This window comes from Natator depressus, chromosome 6 (genome assembly GCF_965152275.1).
Source record: "Natator depressus isolate rNatDep1 chromosome 6, rNatDep2.hap1, whole genome shotgun sequence".
Taxonomy (NCBI): domain Eukaryota; kingdom Metazoa; phylum Chordata; order Testudines; family Cheloniidae; genus Natator; species Natator depressus.
In genome coordinates, this window is record NC_134239.1 from 100,057,589 (window position 1) to 100,085,450 (window position 27,862).

Genomic DNA, 27,862 nt, shown 5'->3' on the forward strand with positions numbered 1-27,862 from the left:
TACTGTAGCTAATTACAAGAAATTATATACAAAGGCCTCATTTGTAATGTCACTACTCCAAATTTCTGTTTTACTTTTTATATACATAGCACTGTGGGACACGCTGTAATAATAATGCCTAACCCAGTATTTCAAAACACTCAACCTACTACTAGGTGGTAATTGTAACTGCCCAAATAGGGATCTGTTGCTATCTGCGGTACCAAAGTAGAACAGTCAGACTACACCACCAGATTGGAAAAGGAGTATTATGCTTGGATACGAGGTGGTGTCATATGTATATATACATACTATACCTATATACCCAATAGGCCCATATACACTACAAATACCATATCCATATAAGTTTATTATTTGGGAGTGCCCCCAAAGCTCAATCATAACACTACACTATATAATTGCTTAAATAAATGCATATAGTTATAGCATACCCTCCTAGGAAGCAAAAAATGCACCAAACCTAGTGTAAAGGATCTATTTAGCTATTAATCAACGTTTTAATGGTTATATCAACCAATAAGAAAGAATCTTTCTTTAGAAAAAAAATGAAGTACAAATTGAAAGTTGATTTAAATCAATCCACTCTGGTGGGACATATGTTGGAAAATTTCCATGTAAGTGACCTTTAAAGATATTTGACTCAGCCATCAACAATGTTACTCAAGCCAGGTAGGAAACAAGGTGTCATAAATATAAAGGGAAGGGTAAACTCCTTTAAAATCCCTCCTGGCCAGAGGAAAAACCCTTTCACCTATAAAGGGTTAAGAAGCTAGGATAACCTCGCTGGCACCTCACCAAAATGACCAATGAGGAGACAAGATACTTTCAAAGCTGGAGCAGGGGGAGAAACAAAGGTTCTCTCTGTCTGTGTGATGCTTTTACTGGGAACAGGAAAGGAATGGAGTCTTAGAACTTAGTAAGTAATCTAGCTAGATATGCGTTAGATTCTGTTTTGTTTAAATGGCTGATAAAATAAGCTGTACTGAATGGAATGTATACTCCTGTTTTTCTGTAACTTAAGGTTTTGCCTAGACGGATTCTCTATGTTTTGAACCGATTATTCTGTAAGGTATTTACCATCCTGATTTTATAGAGGTGATTCTTTTACTTTTTCTTCAATTAAACTTCTTCTTTTAAGAACCTGATTGCTTTTTCATCGTTCTTAAGATCCAAGGGTTTGGGTCTGTGTTCACCTATGCAAATTGGTGAGGATTTTTATCAAGCCTTCCCCAGGAAAGGGGGTGTAGGGTTTGGGAGGATTTTGGGGGGAAAGACGTTTCCAAGCGGGCTCTTTCCCTGTTATATATTTGTTAGACACTTGGTAGTGGCAGCAATAAAGTCCAAGGGCAAAAAGTAAAATAGTTTGTACCTTTGGGAAGTTTTAACCTAAGCTGGTAAAAATAAGCTTAGGGGGTTTTCATGCAGGTCCCCACATCTGTACCCTAGAGTTCAGAGTAGGGAAGGAACCTTGACACAAGGAATTTCACAGGCTGAAGTATTGTCTTACACAGTCCCTGTAACTGAAGTACTTCAGAACTGATACATAAGAAGAACTAACTCTAAAGAGAATGCTTCTTAGGGCATGTCTACGCTGTGATAAAAGACACACAGCGCAGCCACAGCTGGCCCTGGTCAACTGACTCGGACTTAGAGGGGTCAAGCTGCAGGGCTACAAAACTATAGTGTACACGTTCAGGCTCAAGCTGCAGTCCCTATGTTTTCCAGGAAATATCAAGAGTGGTTGATTCTGGGCTAGTCCTGCAGTCTTTCTACATTCAAGATCCATGGAACTTCAACATACACTCATCACAATTGCATAATGAGGACCTAAAGCAGTAATTAAGTCAATGCTACACAGTGTGTTGGAAAAAAAGACAGCCTTATTTCCTAATTTTTATCACTGAAATACATATTCATAAATAGGAACTGCTCTTATCAACTTCTGCCATAACATCAATGTTCTTTCCATGTGCTTTTGGGGTGCTTTTGTTTCTGGGAACGTGGGGGGAGGGAGATAGGAACTGCCCCAAAAAGTTGTTTGATCCCTTGGTCATACTCTGATCTCATTTATACTTGTGTAATCCAGAATAATTGCACTGACTTCAATGGTATTATTCTGGATTTACAGAATTTTAATGATTTGGTCCTTCATGTATATGACCTTTTCATTATTTATTTGTTCACACAAACACACAGTAGAATTTGTAAAGTGCCTATTTTGACTTGTGCAATATTACCCAGATGAACATAATGAAAGAGAAAACTGACCGACTGGCAAAGATTCTAGTTGTGCAGCTATGTGGCATAACAGCACAGGACTGGAAATAAGTCAGTTCGCCCTCCTTAAAATCATTACACCTATCCCAGAGGATATTTTGAACACATTTATATTTTTGGCCATATGCCTAACAATGTACTTGAGAATTACAGGTATTCTGTATAACCACACAGCTTCCCTTATTAATAAATTATTGCTTACCTATATAATAAAATATGTAATAACTCACTATTGAGTCATTATTTATTTTGGCTGAAATACTTTTCATAAGTTTGTATAAAAAGTAATTACTGCACAGCAAATACTTTTACATTTAATGTCTGATTTTAATTTTAAATATTGACAATAATACTTTGTACTTAATAGTAGAAAGTGTTCTGATCATTTGCATTATATAAAGTACTAGCTTCATTTTACAAATGGCATAGTGAAACTAAGTGATTTGTCCAAAGTCACAGAGACTGTTGGTACAACGTTCAGAACCTAGGAGTTCCAACTCCTAATCTGTTAAACAACAGTGCCCCAGAAATTCTTCCTAAACAAATAAGGCATCTTACCACCACTGAAGAAGGAAATCTGTGTCACTGACTAGAATAGGTACAGAATCAGGCCCTTAAACAATTAAGGTGGATAGGTGCTAAGTGTTAGTTTACAATAAAACCATTTGAGATGTAAAATGGTAAAAGTACCCCAATAAGGGGAAAAATATTTTTGCATTACCAATCTTATTATTAGAACATAAGAACAGCTATACAGGGTCAGACCAAAGGCCCATCTAGCCCAGTATCCTGTCTTCCAAAAGTGGCCAATGCCAAGTGCCCTGAGGGAATGAATAGAACTGGTAATCATCAAGTGATCCATCCCCTATCGACCATTCCCAGCTTCTGGAAAACAGAGGCTAGGGATACCGTCCCTCCATTCTGTTATATGGGGCCTGATTTTTAGGGACCATTGCTCCTCGTGACTACAATGGGAGTTGTAGGTGCACTGTACTGCTGAAAATCTGAGTCTTAAAACCGTAAAAAACAATGCATGAGGGTCTCTTTACCTCTGAATTAGTTAATTACAAACACTCTTCCCTGAACTGTTTATGTTATTGACTACATCACTCTTGACGCCAGTGCACGGAGAACTAAAAAAAGGCAGCAATGGATAGAAACCACAAAAAAGCATAGGGCTGGTCAACACACAAATTTGCACTAAAATTGCAAATTAAAACAAATTTAGTTATTTATTTTATTTTTTGTGCCAGTCTGTGATTATAACAATAGGAATGAAAATGCTATTTCAAATCAAAACTGCTTTAGTTATTTCAGTTCAAGTTTATTTCTTTGCAGAAATCAGTAGAATTATATGCTCAAGCATTAGGTGTGGTGAGAACATTTTAAATGAAGGAACATCAGGTCAGATAAATCCCTAAATCAAAGGATTTTAATATAAACAAAACATTAATAGATCGTTTTTATTTTTTAAACACTATTTCCTGTTTGGAAAGAGGTTGGTGAGCTGTTGTGATGACATCACAAGCAGGGGTCATCAGAGAAACAGTGAGGAAACTGATTGACTGGAGGAACAAAAATGTACTTAATCCATTACTCAGTCAGTTTGGGCAAAGGGTGAGACCAAAGCTCAGTAGATGGGAGGGAATAGGGAAACCATCTCACTTTGGGAGGGCGGAAGATTGTTATCAAACCTAATATTTCTAAATTTAAAAAGTTGCTCAAAGGGTGAGACCCACACTCTAAAAACAAAAAATGGAAAGAAAAAAGAAATTGATATTCCCTTTTCATGTGTATTTCTCAAGATGACTGTCCAAAAAAATTAGGGAAAAATATAAAAAAGGTAGCATTCTCACTGTGAGCCATTATTAACAAACATTCCAAATACTGCAGATCTAAAACATTTAAAACGTGAACCTGAAATGAACTTTAACTGGAAGGATCTGTTATACCTAGAACAGGTGAAGACACCCACTAGAATCAATGGGATTGCTCACAAAAGTAAAAGGACACAGGTATCGTTCAGTTTCTGATTCTTTACATTCCCATTTTAGGGCCTGTAACTCATGGCCAGAAAAGGTCAAACATCCTGCAAAATAAATGACTCAAATTCAACCCTTAAAGACATGTGGGGAGATAATGTTTGTGGTTTTGTGTGTTTACATATATATAGGTAGTGGTCAACAATGTAATCAACAGTCCCTGTCTATGCTGTATTCTGATAATTCAGAGATCAAAAGAACATCCTAGCATTTACATTCATTGTAAACATGGGATATCGCTGTATTCATCTCTCTTTGAAATATATATCAAATCATCTATGAATGGTGGAGGAACAGGCAATAGCTATACGAATTAACATAAGGCAAAGTACCCGTGATGGACCTCCTTCAAAGTCAGCCTAATTACCTATTGTTCCCTGAGGGACTCCGACTTGTCAAAGAAGACTTGAAATTGTATAAAAGTTCCCTGGGTCCTGATCCTGTTTATCTCAGATCTGCTTAAGCTTCATCAGAGGAAGTTTGAGTCGCAAGATGAGACAGCAGTTAACCCGGTACACCCTGGATGTGATACTGGACTATAACCTATGGACTAAACTCTAAAAGAACTCTTTACAACTACAAAGCTCACCATCTCTGCTATGTATCTGAGCCTCAAGAATTGAACTCATGTATATATGTATATTGATCTTTTAACCTATACTCACTTTTCTTTTTTAATAAATTTTAGTTTACTTAATAAGAATTGGCAGGAAATGTATATTTGGGTAAAATCTGGAATATTCATTAACCTGGGAGGCAATGTGCCTGATCCTTTTGGATTGGCAGAACCTTTTCTTCTATATGATGAAATAAGATTTTCAGAAATCTTCATCATAGTTGACCTGGATACCTGCATGGAGGTCTGAGGCAGGTTACTTTAAGGGAACTGTGTTGCTGGTTTCTGGGCAACCAGTGAGGTAATAAAGAAGCTGTTTTGTGCTGGCGTGGTAAATCTAAGTACTGAAATATCCACCAGCTTTGGGGATTGACTGCCCCATTCTTTGCAGTTCACCATAATTGAGTGACCTCAGTTGGCCTCCACTGGGATCCCAGTCACAGGGCCTTTTATCAAAGGCAATTTGACCTTGAGAAATGATTATATAAACACATTAATTCCTTGACTATGTCCATAGCTCAATCTTGCCTGTGTAGACAAGACCAAATTGTGTTTTAAACTTGTAGAATCATGGTAGAAACTCCAACCCCATCCCCGGTACAATCAATGTACTTGCATAGATGCCCCCTAAATCATCATTTATACCAGCCAGATGTTAAAAATTCTCTTGCTATTCTGTACAAAATGGTAAACCATGCTGACCTAATACTTTGGGGAGAATTAAACAACTATTCCATTACATAACATGTACCTAGTTAAAGCCTACTTGTAAATAATCTCCAGTGAAATACTGGGCTGGAAACAAATATTTGAACCGCTTTTAATTCCTCTCATCTCATCATCATTAACCTAAAATTGTACGGTTTTCAAGGAAGGGACTTCACTTTAATACAACTTTTTAAAACACCTGGCACATTGTTGGTCTATATAATTTGTGTTAAAATTTATTTTTTCCTATTGTTTTCCATGTTCATGGGCATAACACCAGAAAGATAATGCATTAGACTCTTTCTACCCTTCCCACCTGAAAAAACCTCCCAGTACCTGACAGCAGAGTCAATGTTCAAGAATCTCAAAACAAGCTTTTTTGCTTTGCAAACTTCTATAAGTCTGGTTCTAGCACAAATTGTGGGACCTAGTGATACTTTTCATTTTTAAAGCACCTTTCACTGGAGGATCTTAAGGCACATTATAACATACAGGCCCAATCTTATAAGTACTACAGACTGCCATCAAGGGGCTGCTCACATTAGTAAGCAGTATGTTTAGTAGCAAACTTCTGCAGAATTGGGTCCTAATTAAACTTCATAACATCCCTTCACTTCACTCACCACTAAATTGCAGTGACCTCTAGAGTACAAAATGGCACAGCAAAAGTTTCAGACAGGAAGTCAAACTATCAAAATCCAAATAAAACAGAGGGGAAAGCATAGGTAGGCATAATGCAATTACCCAAAATGAAATCTGGCCAGAGTACCAGAGTTAATACCCCAGCTCTTACAAAAAAAAAAATGCATAGAGATATTAAATGATCACAAAGAGAACCTCAGTTTTATGTATCATCTAAAAAATGACACATTCAGCAGCACAATGGCCCCTACACCCAGGAAGGACACTGGCTCCAAGGAAAGAGTGCCATCTTTCATCACCACCACATTCTACAGTACCTAGTTCTCAGACAAGTATTCATTTTATTCTATTACATTTGTGAAATTTGATGGGATCACAGTTTATGGCGGTATAACAGTTATTTCTCTTTAATATTTAATGTTTTTATAACATTACTAAAATGTGCTCAATCTGTTAATTAGTGGAAGCTGATAATTTATAGAAGATATTTCCACAAATTCTGGAAAAGTAATGATGTGTTAGTTTGCTAATCACTTTCTATCTCTACCTCTCCAAGCTCAGACACAAAAAATGAATTAGCACTGAGCTTCCTAGGTTGAAATATAGCTAAAATATTTGTACTCAATTTTCAGAATTAGGAGGGGTTAAAAACCAAAAGAAAATACAGCAGAAAGTGCAATGTAATTGAACGATTCCCTCTTAAAGTGTCAATATTTCTAAAATGAATGATTTCTTTAAAAAATTACTTGTGGACAAAATTGTGGTCTAGAAATAGTGCTAAAAACCAGAATCCAAATCTGAATTTCAGTCTCAACCTCTTGTTCTATATGCCTTCAACTCTATAAAATGAAAGATTGTTGTGGGGACATGAGGTCCATACACAGTAAGGTTAAGCGAAGGTCACAATCCTGCAAGTTACAATGTGTGGGCAGAGCCCTGCACCCATGAAAAACCCTACTGGATCTCCACATGGGCACAGAGGTCTTCCCATGCAATCTAATTTGCAGGATTGGGACTTTAACCAGTACCATCCATCCTGTCCAGGTTTCATTACCCAACAAGGTCCCCCAATGTGGCTAAAAAGTCCCCTCATTGTGAGGGCAGCACCAAAAGTTACAGTGCCATCTAGTGGAAGCACAGCATGGTGTATAACAGCAGTTCTCAGACAAAGGTCCAAGGCCCCAAGGGGGGCAGCGAGCAGATTTCAGGGGGTCAGCCAAAATAAACAAAAGCGCAGGGCCGGGGTTAGAATTGCTGGGATCCGGGGCAGAAAGCGGAGCCCCAATGCCCAGGGCTGAATCCTGAGCAACTTAGCTTTGCAAAGCCCCCTGCGCTATGGTGCCCAGACAATTACCCTGCTTGCTACCCCTAATGCCGGCTTGGCTTTTAATCTACTGGATATGCAGAAAAACAACTGTTGTGGCACAAGTGGACCATTGAGTTTTTCTAGCATGTTGGGTGGGCTTCAGAAAGAAAAAGGCTGAGAACCGCTACTGCAGGGATCAGCAACCTTTGGCACGCAGCCCGCCAGAGTAAGCCCCCCAGGACATCCCTCGACCCGCGCCACTTCCTGCAGCCCCCATTGGCCTGGAGCGGTGAACCACAGCCAGTGGGAGCTGCGATCGGCCGAACCTGCAGACGCGGCAGGTAAACAAACCAGCCCGCATGCCAAAGGTTGCCGATCCCTGCACTACTGTATAACACAGGAGGGTGGGCTCTCGTGGAAAAAATTGTAGGTATCACTATTTTAGGTTTTCTCTGCAATCATCTTACTGTCTCACACAAAAATGATACGTTTCAGAGTAGCAGCCGTATTAGTCTGTATTCGCAAAAAGAAAAGGAGTACTTGTGGCACCTTAGAGACTAACAAATTTTCCACTGAATGCATCCGATGAAGTGAGCTGTAGCTCACGAAAGCTTATGCTCAAATAAATTTGTTAGTCTCTAAGGTGCCACAAGTTCTCCTTTTCTTCTTACAAAAATGACAGTTTCTGTAAATAAAACTATATTTATGTTGTGGACCTGGGTAAACGGAATAAAGACCAACTTTGTCCAAAGTTAACACAACCTGGACAGAGAACACAGGGGAACAGATGTGTACCCCGAGGTGAGGGCCTGAAAACCGGCAAAGTTCATGGTGTTTTTAGATCGCCATACCCCCAGCGCAGTCACAAGTTAGGGGGAGGTGTGCCAGAGGACTGGTAGCCTTCTCACACGCCAGCCTCTTTCCAGCAGTAGCCTCACTGCAAACCCGCGTATTACAGCTCAGTAAGTGCGCTCACAGGTACCAATTGCAGGGCATAAAACGGGGGCCACCTTGACAGCCGGGCATAACTGACACCCCCACACGTGGGCAGCAGGCACCTGCGTGTATCTGATGCCGCCGCTTTCGCCGTCCCCTCAGGGGTCCGGGCCCGGCACCCACCTCCACGCACGGAGCAGCAGAAGCAGGGCCGCCCCTTAGAGGGGGCGTGTGTGCAGGGCTGGCACCTGGGGGTTGCTGCGAGGGGAGCGCTGGGCGGGGAGGGATCTCTATGGGGAGCAGGAGACCCAGCAGGGTTTCTGGGTGGAGGGGGGGCGTGAGCAGAGGGACCGGGGCTGGCTCACTACAGCTGGGGGGCTGCCAGAGCACTAGGCCGCTGATGCCGGCCCCCTAGAAGGACGTTACCTCTCCTGGAGCCCTCGCTACCGCTGGCTGGCGTCTCCCCGGGCTCAGCGGCGCCAGCAAAGGCCGGGAAAAGAGCCATGGGCTGAACCACAGCTTCCTCCCCTCTGGCTTCCCAAGGAGACCCCAGCCACCCCAACGAGGCAAGATGGCGCCGCTCGCTGCCCCAGCATGCTGGGAAATGTAGTCCCGCCTGCCCGTGCTCCCAAAATGGCGTCAGGGGGAAGTCGCCAGGCAGCTGTACAGCTCCAAGGCTGCCTGGACGTGCGGGTGCCTCCCGCTCGTGGGGGGGCAAAGGGAAGACGTCCGGGCAGTCTCCTCGCGATCGTCCAATCGCTTCCCCCGCCACTGAATTTTGGGAGAGGGAGGATTTTGCCCAACAGTTTAGGCCTGACACCCTCTGGGGCTCTCTCAGTGTTGGAGAGACAAACTCCCTGCTTCAGCCCTGACTCCCCTCCACACACCGTGGGGTACTGCTGCTTAGGAAAACACTTAAGTGCCTTGATTTCCATGGATAAAAAGCTCTATTTTGATACATGAATGTGCAGCGTCCACACATCTGTCCCTGCAGTTCTTCTCTGGCTCATAGGTGCAGAGGGGAAGCAAACGAGGGTGACCACGTGTCCGGTTTTTTACCAGAACACCTGGTCGAAAAGGGACCCTTGTGGCTCCGGTCAGCACCACTGACCAAGTCATTAGAAGTCTGGTCTGTGGGGCTAAGGCTAGTCCCTACATGTCCTGGCTGGCACCACACTGCACCCCAGAAGTGGCCAGCAGGTCCAGCTCCTAGTCACGGGGTCCATGGGGCTCTGTGCGCTGCCCCGAGCACCTGCTCCACACCAGCCAATGGGAGCTGGGATGGGGCGGTGCCTGTGGGCTAGAGCAGTGTGTGGAGCCTCCTGGCTCCCCACACCAAGGACCCAGATCTGCTGGCTGCTTCCAGGATGTAACACAAGGCCAGGACAGGCAGGGAGCCTGCCTTAGCCCTGCTGCACTACTGACTGGGAGCCGCCCGAGGTAAGCCCGCACCTCAACCCCCTGCCCCAGCCCTGAGCCCCCACAAACCTGGAGCCCCCTCCTACATCCCAAACCTCTCATCCCTGGCCCCACCCCAGAGCCCTCACCCCCCTGCAATTCAACCCTCTGCCCCGCCCCAGAGCCCCCTCCCACACCCTGAACCCCTCATCCCTGGCCCCACCCCAGAACCCTCACTCCCTCCTGCACCCCAATCCTCTGCCTCAACCTGCAGCCCCCTCCTGCATTTCAAATCTCCACCCCCCTCAGCCTTGAGCCCCCTCCTGCACTCCAAACCTCTCATGCCCAGCCCCACCCCAGAGCCCACACACCCAGCTGGAGCCCACACCCCAACCCCCGTCCCAGCCCAGTGAAAGTGAGTGAGGGTGGGGGAGAGCAAGCCACCAAGGGAGGGGGAATGAAGTGAGCAGAGGGCAGGGCCTTGGGGAAGGAAGTGGGAAGGGGCGGGACTAGGGTGTTCCATTTTGTGCGACTAGAAAGTTGGCAACAATAGAGCAAACCCTATTCATACTTGTGGTGCCCCCTCCCAATTGTCACTTATTTATGGGATAGAGGGAGAATATTCTATTCTGATGAGATCTGACACCCCCTTCTAGTTTTCTTCTCACTTATTTGGTGGGGCAGGAGAACGTGACTCTTTTTCTCCTTCAGTTCTTTCACCACCACCTCTCTGTGGAGTGGTCAGAAAAGACTTGCTCATTCACAGATTCCAAGCCCAGAAGGGACCATTGTGATCATCTACTGCGGCCTATATAACACAGGCCATAGACCTTCCCCAAAATTATTCCTAGACCAGATCTTTCAGAAAATCATCCAATCTTGATTTAAAAATTGTCAGGGATGGAGAATCCATTACAACCCCATGGTAAATAAACCAGTGGTTAATTACTCTCACTGTTAAAAATGGTGCATCTTATTTCCAGTCTGAATTTGTCTAGCTTCAACTTCCAGCCATTTAGTTACGATCCACTACAGGTCTCCTCATTCAGTGGGAGAGAGATGAGAAAACTCACTGTTTGAGAGAAAGACAACCCCATTTAGGGCTGACCCTCCCCTATGGTGTTTTACTCCTTAGAAGAGGGTAGGGCTTCTTCATCCAGACCTGCCCTCAAGTGTCTCACTGGGAGAGGAAAAGACTGCCCATTCAGATCTGCCCTGCCCCAGGTTTCTCATTCATGGAGGGGAGAGTCTTCTAATCAAGCCTAATTTATCTTTTCCACATAACTACTTGAGATCCTTATAAATCTAACTGATCCCAATGGCACTTTTCATTGGTCCCCTGAAAAACACATTCCAGCAGCACAGAGATCTTAACAGCAAAACTTTTGATAGTTTTATTCTGTAAATAAAACAGATTTTTATGTGTTTTGTGTTTTTTATTTTTAAAACCTAGCTCACACTGAATCCAAATGACAAATGTTTTTGAAAGAGATTTTTTTGCAATATGATATTTTTAAAACCTTTTAAAACACTATATTGCAAACATACCTCTGTCTCTCTTTGGATCTGAGTCTGTCAATGAGTCATGCAAGGACACCCTGTCTTTGCATCTCAGTTTATTTGGTGATACCAAGATAGGATGACCAGATAGCAAGTGTGAAAAATCGTGAGGGGAGGGGACGGGAAGTTATGTGGGGTGCTAATAGGTTGCCTATCCAAGACTAGCCTCTAATATTGGGGCATCTGGTCACTCTATATCTAAATCCAATCCTGCACATGTTCCCATTGAATTCAGTGGGATTGCTCACATGCTTAAAGTGAGCACATCCCTCGGCCTGCGCCGCTTCCCACAGTCCCAATTGGCATGGAACGGCGAACCACGGCCAGTGGTAGCTGCAATCGGCCGAACCTGCGATGCTGCAGGTAAACAAACCGTCCCAGCCCGCCAGCAGATTTCCCTGAAGGGCCGCATGCCAAAGGTTGCCAATCCCTGGCATACAACAACACTGCACCCAGGCTGGCCAAACTCAGACACATGGATGATGCAGGGTACAGCACAAATCCAAAGTTACACAGCAAAACTTTTTCGTATTTTCATCTTTACTAACATCTGCATTCCCAACTATACATCGCATCATATGATTCACTTGATTACTGTTCAGGAACCAATCTCTGTACAGTATGCTCTGTCCTTGTGCTGTTCATGATGGCTGCATTCCAGATTTATCTTGTCCATTGTCCCTAGTACCACGGTATTCCTGCTTATCTTAGCTAGCTTGACTCCAGCCTAAGGCTTGTTACGGCCTTATTTACAGCTTAATCTTCCATTCCCTTCTCAGTCACGCCCACTGAGAAACGAGGTCTTACTTAGGTCAAGTTACTTATCTCAGGTTAGGCCTACACTAATAAAAGGGTGTTTGAAAATCAGTTTTCTCAGGAAGCCCATCAGGTTCAGCACTCCTCCCAACTACTACAGGAAGAGCCTGAGTCGGATTTTTAATGTCCCCTATAGTTATATCTGCCCCCAGGAACCATTGACATAAAAACCTTTGAGATTTCAGAGACTCAGGAGTAATATGTATTAGCACTGCTGTCACCTTCAGCTTCATAGGGAGGTAAGCTTTTCATTATGGTTTCATTTTTAGCAAGTCATCAAATCCCTCATGACACCTATGTATAGTATGAATGTGTTTCTGTCTACCTCTTGTTAATCAAATAAGCTATGTAGCCTTTTCATTCCACAGAAATTTTAAGTAACTTGTTAACATTACAGCTGTCTGACAATAACGGAAGATGGCAACCATTTTGATTAAGGGCAATATTTAACAGAGTAGAAGCCAGAAATCAGAAAATCACGTAACTCCCTACTATGTACGTATTGTAAGAATCTACAAAATCACAAAGAGTTGGGAGTTGTATCAGGAAGAATAGAAAGGTTTTCTTCAATGGAGTAATTTTACCCACATAGCTGGGGGGATAGTTGGGTGTATTTATATACACTCCCTCGCAGCATGAGACCTGCAAAACCCACAATAACACAAATTCTTCTCTCTTCTCTCCAATAACATTACCCCCAGCCAACTTCTCCTACAGGACAGTCCAGCAGGCTTCCATCCTGTTCTCCTTCTGAGGCCTTGTCTACACCCCAAAGTTCAATCATTCTAGTGTGATTGCAGTTATACCTGCAAAAAAAATGCTTATATTAATATATCTTATTCCAGCATGGGAAGGGGAATAAGATTGACCAATATGTATGTCCACACTAGGGGTTGAAATGGTCTATAATAGGGTCCCTGCAGGGCCCTCCTGGCTCCTGCCCCCGCTGGGCTGAGAAAGTCACACAGAGACCTTGATGCAGTGCTCACTTGGTGCTTTTATTTACAGGTTGTGTTCCCACCACCTTTCCACCATACACATAGTCCCCTTCTTACAGTCCACCAACAGGAGAAAGGGGGCAAGCTATTGCTCCCTGCTTCCCCTCACTACCTTTCCAGCTCCTCCCCTGGCTTCCTTCCCCTGGGGCTTTTATCCAGCCCCAGCCTGATGAGGCAGCAGCTGTTGCAGCTTCCCCAATCAGCCAGGTGATCTACCCAGCTCCAGTTCATCTCCCTTAATTGGAGCTGCAGTGACAGAGGGTTGGCTAAGCAGTTTTCTGCTTAGCACCCTGTCACATGGTCTAAATATGTCACATGGTCCATAAAAAATCATATCCCCTAATTGATATAATTATTTAGAACAAAATCTGTGTGTATACCAGGCCTTAGAAATATTCTTCAGACAGCATGCCAAGTTTCCACACTCCCTCTACATTTTCCCCTGTCTCTTTTCAGGCTTCTCTCACTGTGAAATTCCTCAGTCTCTTCTATCTCCCAGCATACCCCTTCCTCTTGGAGACCTTCCTCCTACCAACCTCTGCCTGTTGTCCAGGAGCCCTCACAGCTCCCTGTGCCTCCCCATCCCAGTGTGTTTCCCTTTCAACCAAGGCTCCTCCTATCACTCCCTTTCCTTCAGGCTTCTCTATATTCCTGTCTCCTTTCCCTAGGTCCCTTAATCATTATGGGGAAGAGCTGAAGCAGTGCTCAGTGGCTGCTGCTCTGGACTGGTAGTCAAATCTCTTCTCTGATGGTTCACCTCTCACCCTACTTTTCCTAGCAGTCCTTTCAACTCACGCAAACAAGTATCATATATGCAAAACACCAAGTGCTGTGATAGTAGCTGAAAGGCTTCATGGAACAAGTGCCTCTGGGGAAAACCTTGCAGGAAAAGTCTTACCTTGTACTTTTCAATGTCTTTTATGGACTTTGCCTGCAAGGTTTTCCCCAAAGGCACTTGTTCCATGAAACCTTTCAGCTACTATCATAGTACACATGAATCCTGTATTTTCAAATTATTGGCAAAAACAACCCTAGAACAGCCCCTAGAGAAAGGAGCAGTACTATGCTTTTACTCCCCAAAAAGACTATTTTGATAAATCAGAACTGCACATAGTCTGATGAAAAGGTGTAACCGAGTGACCTTTAAATCCATCATTGAAAGGGATTATCCATAGATGTGACTATAACTGAAGCAACTACATTTCATAATCTTTTTGCATGAGACTTAAACCAAATTCTGACCAGCTGTGGTCATGACAGCATCCTCAGTATTTTTAGTATTTGTTAAGGTTAGGGTGATAGCCCATGTAATAACCAAATTCCAGTTATTCTCCTTGAACAATGTGATTATATACTGTATTATGTATTAGACTATTGTGCCCTATCCAGCTATGACAGGGGTGGCCAACCTGAGTCTGAGAAGGAGCCAGAATTTCCCAATGTGCATTGCCAAAGAGCCATAGTAACACATCAGCAGCCCCCCGTCAGCTCCCCCCCTACTCCCAGTGTCTCCCACCCGCCAGCAGCACCACCGATCAGCACCTAACCCTCCATGCCTGTGCCTCCTGCCCACCGCAATCAGCTGTTTTGTGGTGTGCAGGAGGCGGGGGGGGGGAGGAGGAGGAGGAACAAGGGTGCAGCAGACTCAGGGGAAGGGAGGGGGGGTCTTGGGAGAAGGAGTGGAGTGGGGCTGGGGCCTAGGGCAGAGTCAAGGGTTGAGCAGTGAGCACCTTGTAGCACATTGGAAAGTTGGTGCCTGTAGCTCCAGCCCCGTAGTTGGTGCCTCTGCAAGGAGCCGCATATTAACCTCTGAAGAGCCACAGGTTGGCCACCCCTGAGCTATGAGATTAAACAGTTACCATGTTTCACCCCAGAAGTAGCTGCATTCCAAGGTGGATGAATTTTTTGTGTGTATAATTTCTTAAACATTTTGAAAGGCTCTGTATAAAAGTAATATATTATAGCTTATTGAAGACTTTCATTTTGTCTAAATAACCCTGTTATACTACTAATTTCTCAAGGCTGCATGTTTAATATTTTTCTTACTTTATAAACATTATAAAGAAATCAGTGGCTTAATAAACATATTAGTAAAACAAACACATTAAATCATATGTCATGGGAATGCAAAACATTTTTCCCTAAGCAGGTGAAAATAAATAGAAAAAATATTAATCTTTCCCTTCCTACACCAGTTCTAATATTATTTTATATAGGCTGTTGGAGCATTCAACAAATTATCTTTCAGTGATTTGAATTAACGATCCTTGTGATTTATCTACTGCCCTGGATGCTATCCATTAAATTTTCAATTTCAAAACGTCATTCAGTACTGCATTAGACACTTACCAGTTAGATGACCTGTAGCAGATATTTTTATGGTGGAAACGTAATAAAGATAAAGGACTCAATTCAGATACAGATCTCTTAAGATTCAGAGTAGTGTGCATTAGTGTAAGTGAGCTTCTGCATACATGAAGAATACTGCAATTTTCAAGCTGCATGGCAGTGCTGGCATTGAACAGTCAGGTTCACTGTGCATGTGTGAAATTTGTGTACATGTTTAAAGATAAAAAACAGAAACAGAGAACAAATTAACATTAAAATCCTTTATTCGGATTACCCTGGATAGGCCTGTTAGGCTGAAGATCTCATGGAAAGGTATATAAATCTCAGACATACAAACATAGTCATGTCAACAAACTATACGTATATAAAACTGGAGGGCTTGGTGCTGCTCCCATTGAAGTTCATGGGAATTTTGCTTTTGACTTCAGTGGGAGCAAGATCAGGCACAAAATGAAAAGTAGGTGGATCCAACTGACTGATGTAAAGGGACAGCAGTCCCTGGAAAAATCATGGAACAGATTCTCAAGGAATCCATTTTGAAGCACGTAGAGGAGAGGAAGGTGAACAGGAACAGTCAACATGGAATCACTAAGGGCAAGTCAGGCCTAACCAAGCTGATTGCCATCTATGATGCGATAACTGGTTCTGTGGATAAGGGGGAAGAAGTGGACGTGATAAACCTTGACTTTAGCAAAGCTTTTGATACGGTCTCCCACATTATTCTTGCCAGCAAGTTAAAAAAGTATGAATTGGATGAATGGACTATAAGGTGGATAGAAAGCTGGCTAGATCATCGGGCTCAATGGGTAGTGATCAACGGCTCAATGTCTAGTTGGCAGCCGGTATCAAGCGGAGTGCCCCAGGGGGTCTGTCTGGGGCCCGTTTCGTTCAACATCGTCATTAATGATCTGGATGATGGGATGGATTACACCCTCAGCAAGTTTGCAGATGACACTAAGCTGGGGGGAGAGGTAGATACGCTGGAGGGTAGGGATAGGGTCCAGAGTGGCCTAGACAAATTAGAGGATTGGGCCAAAAGAAATCTGATGAGGTTCAACAAGGACAAGTGCAGAGTACTGCACTTAGGACAGAAGAATCCCATGCACTGCTACAGGCTGGGGACTGACTGGCTAAGCAGCAGTTCTGCCTAGGACCTAGGGATTACAGTGGACGAGAAGCTGGCTATGAGTCAACAGTGTGCCCTTGTTACCAAGGAGGCTAACGGCATATTGGGCTGCATTAGTGGGAGCATTGCCAGCAGATCGAGGGAAGTGATTATTCTCCTCTGTTCAGCACTAGTGAGGCCATCTGGAATATTGTGTCCAGTTTTGGGCCCCCCACTACAGAAAGGATATGAACAAATTGGAGAGAGTCCAGTGACGGGCAATGAAAATTATTAGGAGGCTATGGCACGTGACTTATTAGGAGAGGCTGAGGGAACTGGGCTTATTTAGTCTGCAGGAGAGAAGAGTGAGGGGGGATTTGATAGCAGCCTTCAACAATCGAAAGGGGGCGTTCCAAAGAGGATGGAGCTAGGCTGTTCAAAGTGATGTGAGATGACAGAACAAGAAGCAATGGTCTCAGGTTGCAGTGGGGGGAGGTCTAGGTTGGATATTAGGAAAAACTATTTCACTAGGAGGGTGGTGAAGCACTGAAATGAGTTACCTAGGGAGGGTTTGCAATTTCCATCCTTAGAGGTTTTAAGGCCTGGCTTGACAAAGCCCTGGCTGGGATGATTTAGTTGGTGTTGGTCCTGCTTTGAGCAAGGGGTTGGACTAGATGACCTCCTGAGGCCTCTTCCAACCCTAATCTTCTATGATTCTATGACAGAGCATGGCACTTTACATGATCTCCTGCAGGAAAGTAGGACCATTCCTACCTTCTGACTTATTCTTCTGTCTGTATGCTTGGTGTCTCCCTTCACCCATTCTTTATAAAATAATAAGCAATAATTCCTCCTTAAGGGAAAAAAGTGTTTGGCTTATTTCAAAGGGTGTTTTTATTACTATAAATAGAATGGTATATGGCTCAGCCAGAAATGGTGGGTATACATTCAAAGCATTACACAGGGACTTAAGAGCCACATTGATTTGTGGCTTCATCCTGCAGTCACTGTCCAGAGAAAACTTCCATTCATCACAATGGGAGTGAGCGTTCCCTGGGCAGGGATTGTAGGATCAGACCATTTAATTGGAGTTGAATGACTACATCCCTGTGCAACCTTTGAAAATTTAGCCTGTCAAATAAATTTAATCAGTCTAAATAATCAAAATGTAAATTATAAAATAAAATAAAAACATAGTACACATAAATAGATAGTGCCCCAATGACAATTAGGATATTCTGTTATCCCATGATCTGAAAACCTTTAACACTACTTTTCCCCATGGGTTTTATGATTTCTCTTGTAGTTCCATAGCTTACCAGCATGCTCCCCTCAAATACTACTTAAGCAAAATATATCCAGACCCCAGCACTAGCCCTCTGCATACCCATTCACCACCAGAGTGCCTCTGCCTGCAACAGCCAGAATATCAATCATAATGTAAGTAGGAGACTCTCATTACCACCTTTTTTTGTTCTGCCAAACTTCTGATAATTTAGGTACAAACAAGCCACAGTGCTAGAGAAGCCAACTTCCATACATAATATCCCATAAGTATCCTTTATTGGTACAGAGTGTATAAAATTTGGTTCATTACACTGGACAAGTGGTATAATGATCAAGTCATATGCAGTATCATCACTCTGGCAGAAAGCTGTTTGCTGTTGCTAAACAATATGACAGAGGGAAGCCAGTCAATACATATGTAGTAGAGATCCTCTGCAATGCACTGAACTGTAATAGTACAATACTGAAATATTGGATGGTCCTGCTAAAGGATGATCATGACAAATAAATATTAATTTTAAACTTACCTAAAGATAATATATTTGTTAATATTCATTAATATTTTATATTTATATGAACTCTTATCTGAAAGGCAGCTGAAGTGCTTTACAAACGAAACTTATGCAGCAGCATGGAAATGTAACTGCCTCTGGGGTGAAAAGGAGCAGTAAAGTTGCATAAAATACACTGCAAAACATTAAGAATAGAGAAATGTGTGACCAAGGACACTGCACACCCCAACTTATAAAAAGTATGTTGGGGAATTTAATATCCATGCAGAGAAGACTGGACTTTTTTTTTAAGATATTGCCTCAAAGATTCCACCATCACTTCCTTCCCTTACCCCCTCCCAGTAAACTGCGTAAACTCAACTCATCCAGCTCAGAGGCTGGATGAAATGGTAACCTATGCATTCAAACCATTACACAGGGACATAAGCATTTGTACTTCACACCTAATGTTTAGCCCTGTCAGATAGCCAGGCAAAATTATTTGAATGTCCATATAGATAATCAGGAAAAGTCAGACATGAGAGCATGACTCCATCACTCTTGCAAAATTTCCAAGAAAAATCTACTAGCCAACTATTACTGTACACCATACATATGGTTTATACACCAATATGCACAAATCCACCGCTGCCTATTCCACAGTATTCCTTCACACACTCTCTGTGTCATCCCTGAACACCTTCTCATGCAGCTAGACATTCTATTCATCCACCCACACATGGACACTCACACACCCTTGGAATTGTTATTTATTTATTATTTGTATTGTGGTGGCATCTAAGAGCTCCAATCATAGACCAGGAACCCATTGTGCTAGGCAAAACAAAAAAACAGTCCCTCCTCTCCAGAGAGCTTACAATCTAAATATCTCTCCGATGCATACTTCTTGCTTGTTTTGCAAATCATTTTCTCCCCTGCCCCACCAAATCTATTAATTCTGAACAGTGGATTTTCAAAGCTGCTACAGCTGTCTCGGGCCCTCTCCCAGGATCTGTCCTCCTCTCAGATGCAGCAGCCATCACAGATCCTTCTCCCCAATGAGGCCTTAAATCCTCTTCTATCAGCAGGCACCTCATCAGTTCACTTCACTGCTCCATTTACAGCATCAATTCTCCAGTACCTCAAGAGGAGTTCATGGGTTCTGCCCTTCCCCATTCCTTGTGTAGGATCAACCACTAAACTGAAAGTCTCAGCCATATCAGTTTGAACAGAACTGAGGCTCTACTGGAGACATAAGATAATAGCCACAATCACTCCACACCCAGGGCAGGCTTCAACTGTTTTTATTTCCTCAACTGCCTCTTGGAACTTCCTGTCCCACTTCCCAAAAGGTGACCCAGAGTGTTTCTTACTTTCTACCCTCTTCCCGCTTAGACATCACTCTGGCTTTGAGTGAGACAATAGTAACAGAAAACCAAAAAATATGAACAATCCTTCTTCTGCAGTACATAGTCATCAATGTAGTACAGTCTATTACGCAGTTCTAGCCATCTATTTTCTAGTACATAGTTCACATTGCATTGTGCCTATCATCTTGGTCTTTACGAGTTCCTGAGGCAAACTGCATCTGGTTGTTCTACAAGTGACTTTCTAAGGGTTAGATTCTCCAGAGTCTGTCTGGTTCTTTGCGTGACTCATTCAAACAGTTCACAGAGATCCCAGTGAATTCCAGATGGATTATGCTCCATTGTCTGTTGAATCTCAGAGTCTGTTGTGTTGCCCTGGCAGAATATTGTCCCTCCACCTTCTTTAGACCATCTTCATGAACCACTTTAGCCATGTCCTCTAATTTTGGAAAGGCTGGCAGATATTCAGGGATGTTGTGGCCTTCCGTGGAGAAGGCTAAGAAACTAAGTATATTCTCTTCCTTTCTTTAGGCGTGGGGAGGGAACAGCTGGAGTTGGGTAAGAGAAGGAGGTGGCTGGGGCTGGCAACAAAGCAGGAGAACCCTGGGCCTGACCTTAGCTTAGCCATCCAGTGGTTGAGTAGGAAATAGGCCTGGCCCAGCGCCCAGAGGAATTGTTAATGTTCCAGTCCTATTCCATTCTCTCTCCTACTTGCCCCTGTGACCCACATTATCATGGTATCTGAGCACTTCACAAATTTCAGATGCGTTTATTATATCCTCACAATACACTTGTGATATAGGGTTCACTATTATCTACACTTTACAGATGAGGAACTCAGGCCTAAGGTCACACACCACCCTGTTGTGGAGCAGGGAAGTGATCTCACAGTTCAGAAGTCCCAGGCGAGCACCAGAATCAGTGAACCATCCTTCTACTGTCTCTCATTGGCAAACAAGGGAGGAACTAAGAACAAGGAGGGCACTAACTGGCTGGCAGAAAAAGGAGATTTTGATATTCGGGAATTGCTCTAGGTCCAGGGTGTTTGAAAGAGATACTGTTTATTCCATGACCAGTTCCAACTACCTCTGCATGACAGATCATGGGCTTCTGCAGCACCCCTGCTCAGACTCCTTGTTTCCAAAGCTAAGCCACTTAAAGGTACAGTTCCCAATACCACAGAGGTGATGGAGTATCATATACTGGCCCCACCTACTGTGGCAACTGGCCAGAAGTTGGAGACACATTCTAAGGTGGTCAGATATCAGAGCAGGTAAACCAGAGTCTCCAACCAAAAGCAAGAAATTAGGCAGTCTGGCCCAAAGTACAGAGAATCCAGAGAGGATTCAGTAGGGGTCATTGTAGCTGCCCTTCAACTTGCTTTTGCTGCTGAACTGATCTAGAATGAAGAGAGCTTCCCAACCTAAAAGTGTAATAATGGCATCTACTTTCAGACCAGCCAGGGGCTGCAGCATGTGTTCACATTTTTAAAGATTTTTTTTTCAATACTGGCTAGAAGCTTTTTTTTTTAAGCCTAGGTTCTGCAGAACATTAAGGAATTGGTCACATTTGCCTGGGAAGCTTCCTGTTTGTATTTAGTAAGATTTTCCAAGTATGCAATATATATTACATTATTATTATCCCTCAGTATTACATCAGGGGAATTTTTTTAAACAAACAGCATTAACAGCATACACGATCTTTAAGCATAAAAAGGGGGAAGCCACTGTCTAAAGTTTATCCGCATGAGTCACCAATAAATCCTGACCACAAATCAACGCCTTAGTTTTGGGTAGTCGGGAGTTTTGTTAAACCCTCTGCAGAATTCTTGCATTTTAGGTGTTCAAGTGCATTCAGTCTCCTTTGACTTTCCTTAAAATTCTCACAATGCCTAGGATGGTATCTTCTGGAGGTCACTGATCATGATGCCTTGCAGTCCTAACATATTCTTCAGCTGCTCATTCAGACCCTTAAGATCACTCCAAGTAATTCAATAATCATTGGGATCATCTTTGTTCTAGTTTTCCATAATAGTTCCATCTTGTGGCAGAGTTCTTCGTACATTGCTATCTTCTCTTCTTTTTTTGTTTTGTTTCTGTCTGTTGATATGGCAATATCAATTAACATGGTCTTGTATGACTTCTTTTCTACAACGGCTATGTCCAGCCAATTTGTGTATACTGTTCAGTCTGTGACAGTTGCCAGATTCCATATAATCTTAGCCTCTTCATTTTCTACAGCGATCATAATACCGCACGGTTCATTTAAATCTGTACTTGCCACAGAGGCTCCAGTGCAGACACACATTTTGTCTGTTCACGTATTCTCTCCCAGCCAGGCTCCTGCTGGAACTCAACACATGTTCTGAAAACATTCTGCATTTGGGGAGCAGTTCCATTGGTCCGTTTTGTTTTGAACGTAATTAAGCCTTAAGGACTGTTCTTGTACACTCATGATGAGGCTCTCTGTCTCTCTTTTGAGATATCCTCCAGACATGAGTTTGTTAATCTTTGATCATTAATGGGTTCAATCTCTTCCCCACCACGGTCTGTACATTGATTTCTGTGTAAATCTTTCAAGTCTTTCTTTGGCAATTTGCTTTTCCCTTTCTTTTATGCTTTCTTGGGCTGGGATGCATTTCAGCCATCGCTAGTTATCATGACCAGATGATCTTTTACTCTGGCTGACTTATTGTATGTATTGATATTATAGTCTTCATTGTTAATAGCGCTGACCACAGATAGCAGACCTTTTCCTCCATCATATCATCAGACGTATGTCCTGTCCATGTCTTGATTGATATTCATTATTCTATGCATTGCTTAGAGCCTTCTTGTTCGGGTGTCAATTTTTTTCTTTGCCTCTTGCTTCCACTTGATCTCTCTGGTAGCGTACCCGTATTGCTGGTATTGCTGATGTATTAATGGCTTCGATCAAATTTTTTGAGGTTTGTCCTTAGAGTAGTTCTTATTCATCTGTAATATTCTTTCCTCACTCAGTCTTTGACTTACCTTATGTTGTAACTCCAACAGTTCCCTGAGTCCAGGGTACGTGTAGGGGCCAACCTGAGAGATACCTTGGATACTACGTTTGTTAACTTGTATGCCATCTAATTGTACCAGTGTGCCCCTCTTTACAGACATCCAATGCATATTTAGCCAACCCAACCCATAGCTTTATATCTTCACCAAACTTTTCTATACGTAATCAATCTCTGATTTTTATGATCATCCATATAGTTTCAGATCATCCATATGTAACAAAAGGTTAACTGGTTGTTGCTCTTTGCTGATATGATAACCACAGTTTATCTCAAGGAATATCCATGGCAGCAGCAGCATCACTACCATAAACAGCACTGATGATAAGGAATCACCTTGAAAGAGTCCTCTTTTAATTTGGACCTCATACATGAGAGCCCCTTCTAGACAGAGTTGAGTGTTCCAGTTAACCATAAATTGCTACAGAAAGGAAATGATCTTTGGATGAACCTTGTGCATTTTCAGTGTTTCAATGATCCACGAATGTAGGACTCTGTCATATACTTTTTGGTAGTTTATCCACACCACCTCTACATATTTCTTTCTTTGTTTTTTCACCTCCGGTGGTCTTCCTATTCAGCCTGAGATGGTCTTTTGTCCCTTTCATGTTTACTGTGCAACATTTATGCTCAGGAGGCAGCATTCCATTGCGAGCTAGCACTATCCAGATCATCTTTGCCAGAATTACTGTTAGAAGTTTCCATATACTTGGTAAACACGTGATCAGTCTATAATTCCTAGGATCATTGCAGCCTTCTTTCTTTTTTTGTCTGTGGATGGTTCTCCTTGTCACCATCAACCTTGGACATCCATTCTTCAAATAGTTACTGCGTTGTTCAAGTAAACAATCATTGAGAGTTGTTAGGTATTTTAGCCAGAATCCAGATACCCCATCTGGTCTGGGTGCTTTCCAATTTTTCATTCCTCTCAGTATCTCATCTATTTCTTATATATCCTTTTGTATTTCTCTATTCTGTGTTTTTTTACATTTTTCTCTCAAATTTTTAATCCAGTCCACTGTCTGATTATGTTGTACATCCTCAGACCAGGTTTCCATCCAGTAGTGCTGAAACTCTTCCACATTATTTATTGGCTCTCTATTTTTTCCTATTCTGCTTTTAACATCAATCTGATCAATGAATCTCTAAGGGTCTCTCCTGACAAATCTGTTCTCTTGATACTGACAGCTTTATGCTGAATATCTTTTCAAGCCTATGACTCAGTGAGATCAGCTTCTATTTACATTGTTCCTTCACAACTCTCACATCTGTTTCATTCATCTGATATTTCATCTTCAGAGTTGTTCACTTTGGTTTTCTCTCCTAAAGATTTTTCTCAAATTCATCCAATAGGCCAGTATCTTGATGTCAAAACTTAATCTTCTGGTTTAACCTTCGTTTCCACTGAGGTTCTATACCAGAGGGAGTATTCCAGTGGTTCTCATCCTCATGTAAATATGGTCAAGGGACTCAACTCTTTATGGGATTATATAAATTAGGGTGTGTTCAGGGTGAACTCATTGTCATAGATCTATGGAGAGGACGTAGCCCCTCCCTCTGGGAACGTGGAAGGAGGTGACGAAAGGTGGAGAAGAGGAGAAGAGTTGAGGGGCAGAGGTAGGCAGGGGAGAGACTGAGAGAAACAGAGAGTCTGTGAGTAAACAGAGAGAAACAGGGCAAAGGGAGAGGGCAGCCAGAGCAGAGGCGCTGACTCCATGGGTGCTCCAGGGCTGGAGTCTTGAACAATTCATGAAAATGTCCACCTTCACTGTCATAAAATCCACATATTCACTATATTACTATGAGCTGGATGAAACCTGAGCTGAGTTAAAACTTCACTGAGAAGAATAAGTGAATGCACCCTTTAATTAACATAACTGTAAAGATAAGCCCCCACCTAATACAGAAAGGGGTATGTGAACCTGCCCAGGAGCTTTTGCTGAGGATTGTTTTGAGTAGGAGTCAATATCGTCAATCTATCCAGCTACACACTCAGCCCGGCAGAAGAGTCTGTCCTATCTCGGGGACTCTCTTTCTGCCTCGCCACCCACACAAACATGATACAGTTCTGCGGTGATCTGGAAGCCTACTTTTGCCGTCTTCGACTCAAAGAATACTTTCAAGATAACACTGAACAGCACACTAATGCACAAATACCCTCCCACCAACAGCACAAGAAGAAGAACTCCACATGGACTCCTCCTGAGGGTCGAAATGACAGTCTGGACCTATACATAGAATGCTTCCGCCGACATGCACAGGCAGAAATTGTGGAAAAACAACATCGCTTGCCTCATAACCTAAGTCGTGCAGAACGCAATGCCATCCACAGCCTCGGAAACAACCCTGACATTATAATCAAAGAGGCTGATAAAGGAGGTGCTGTTGTCATCATGAACAGGTCTAACTACCAAAAGGAGGCCGCCAGACAACTCTCCAATACCAAATTCTACAGGCCACTTTCCTCAGATCCCACTGAGGAATACACTAAGAAACTGCACCATCTCCTCAGGACATTCCCTACACTAACACCGGAACAAATCAACATACCCTTAGAACCCTGACCGGGGTTATTCTATCTACTACCCTAGATCCACAAACCCAGAAACCCTGGACGCCCCATCATCTCAGGCATTGGTACTCTCACTGAAGGACTGTCCAGATATTTGGACTCTCTACTCAGACCCTACGCCACCAGCACTCCCAGCTATCTCCGTGACACCACTGATTTCCTGAGAAAACTACAATGCATTGATGATCTTCCAGAAAACATCATCCTAGCCACCCTGGATGTAGAGGCTCTCTACACAAACATCTCACACACAGCTGGAATACCAGCTGTCAGGAACAGTATCCCTGATGATGCCACAGCACAACTGGTTGCTGAGCTCTGTAACTTTACCCTCATGCAAAATTATTTCAAATTTGGTGACAATATGTACCTCCAGACCAGTGGCACCGGTATGGGCACTCGCATGGCCCCACAATATGCCAACATTTTTATGGCTGACCTGGAACAACGCTTCCTCAGCTCTCATCCACTCACGCCCCTTCTCTACCTATGTTACATTGATGACCTCTTCATCATCTGGAACCATGAGAAGGAAACCATGGGAAGGATGAAATCCACCACGATTTCAACAGCTTCTACCCCACCATCAACCTCAGCCTGGACCAATCTACACGGGAGGTCCATTTACTAGACTCCACGGTGCAAATAAGTGACGGTCACGTTAACACCACCCTATACTGAAAACCCACCGACCACTATGCCTACCTTCATGCCTCCAGCTTCCACCCCGGACACACCACACAATCCACTGTCTACAGCCAAGCACTGAGGTACAACCGCATTTGCTCCAACCCCTCAGACAGAGACCAACACCTACAAGATCTTCACCAAGCATTCTCAAAGCTATGATACCCACACGAGGAAATAAGGAAACAGACCAACAGAGCCAGACGTGTACCCAGAAGCCTCCTGCTGCAAGACAAGCCCAAGAAAGAAACCAACAGAACTCCACTGGCCATCACATATAGTCCTCAGCTAAAATCTCTCCAACGCATCATCACTGATCTACAACCCATCCTGGACAACAATCCCTCACTTTCACGGGCCTTGGGAGGCAAGCCAGTCCTCGCCCACAGACAACCTGACAACCTGAAGCATATTCTCACCAGCAACTACACACCGCACCATAGTAACTCTAACTCAGGAACCAATCCATGCAACAAACCTCGATGCCAACTCTGCCCACATATCTACACCAGCGACACCATCACAGGACCTAACCAGATCAGCCACACCATGACCGGTTCATTCACCAATGTAATATACACCATCATGTGCCAGCAATGCCCCTCTGCTATGTACATCGGCCAAACTGGACAGTCCCTACGTAAAAGGATAAATGGACACAAATCAGATATTAGGAATGGCAATATACAAAAACCTGTAGGAGAACACTTCAATCTCGCTGGACACACAATTTAAAGGTAGCCATCCTGCAGCAAAAAAACTTCAGGACCAGACTTCAAAGAGAAACTGCTGAGCTTCAGTTCATTTGCAAATTTGACACCATCAGCTCAGGATTAAACAAAGACTGTGAATGGCTAGCCAACTACAAAAGCAGTTTCTCCTCCCTTGGTGTTCACACCTCAGCTGCTAGAAGAGGGCCTCATCCTCCCTGATTGGACTAACTTCATTATCCCTAGTCTGATTCTTGTTTGCATATTTATACCTGCCTCTGGAAATTTCCAGTACATGCATCCGATGAAGTGGGTATTCACCCACAAAAGCTCATGCTCCGATACGTTTGTTAGTCTATAAGGTGCCACAGGACTCCTTGCCGCTTCTTGAGTAGGAGTGTGTGTGATAGGGCAGGCAGAAGATAAAGGAGGAGAGAGTGACACAGACAGCCTGAAGGAGCTGCTGAAAACATGGCTGTCCCTGGAAGAAATCTGGGGAGAGGTTTTTGGGTCAGGGCTGCAGACTGAAAAGAGTACTCTTGGTGTTGTGAGCAAAAGAATCTGTTACCTGTTCCTAGTTTCGTTCTGCATTCAGAGACTCAGGACTTTGAACATTCTTTGTAAACAAATTTTGAACACAGAAATACCTGACTACGACCAATTTCTGTTCCTACATAGCAGCATAGAAGCATGGGAAGAGAGACAGCCCATGAGAGGGCAGCTCGAGCTGGGGAGGAGGAGCCCAGAATCGCCCGAAGGTTGATGCTGGAAGGCAGTTAGAGAAGGAGATGAAAAGAGACTGCGCTGGGGTGAAAATGGGACTGGCCAGAAAAAGCTGTGTTAGAGGAAGCTGGACCACAAAGGGCAGTGTTCAAGGAGCCCGGCCGCGAGTGGCATAGAGCATATGACCAATGAAGTTGACTGTTGTCACACTGACATAGGAAATACAGTTTGG

At 43.3% G+C, this 27,862-nt stretch overlaps 1 protein-coding gene across 1 annotated transcript in view; it reads right to left on the reverse strand.

Moving 5' to 3' along the window:
* The window catches only part of NRDE2 (NRDE-2, necessary for RNA interference, domain containing), a 76,427-nt gene extending 67,304 nt beyond the window's left edge, over positions 1-9,123 (reverse strand). Inside the window, 2 exon segments of the mRNA XM_074956109.1 lie at positions 8,954-9,077; positions 9,079-9,123. Coding sequence (XP_074812210.1) covers positions 8,954-9,077; positions 9,079-9,123 — 169 coding nt within the window.
* Positions 9,124-27,862: the final 18,739 nt, after the last annotated feature.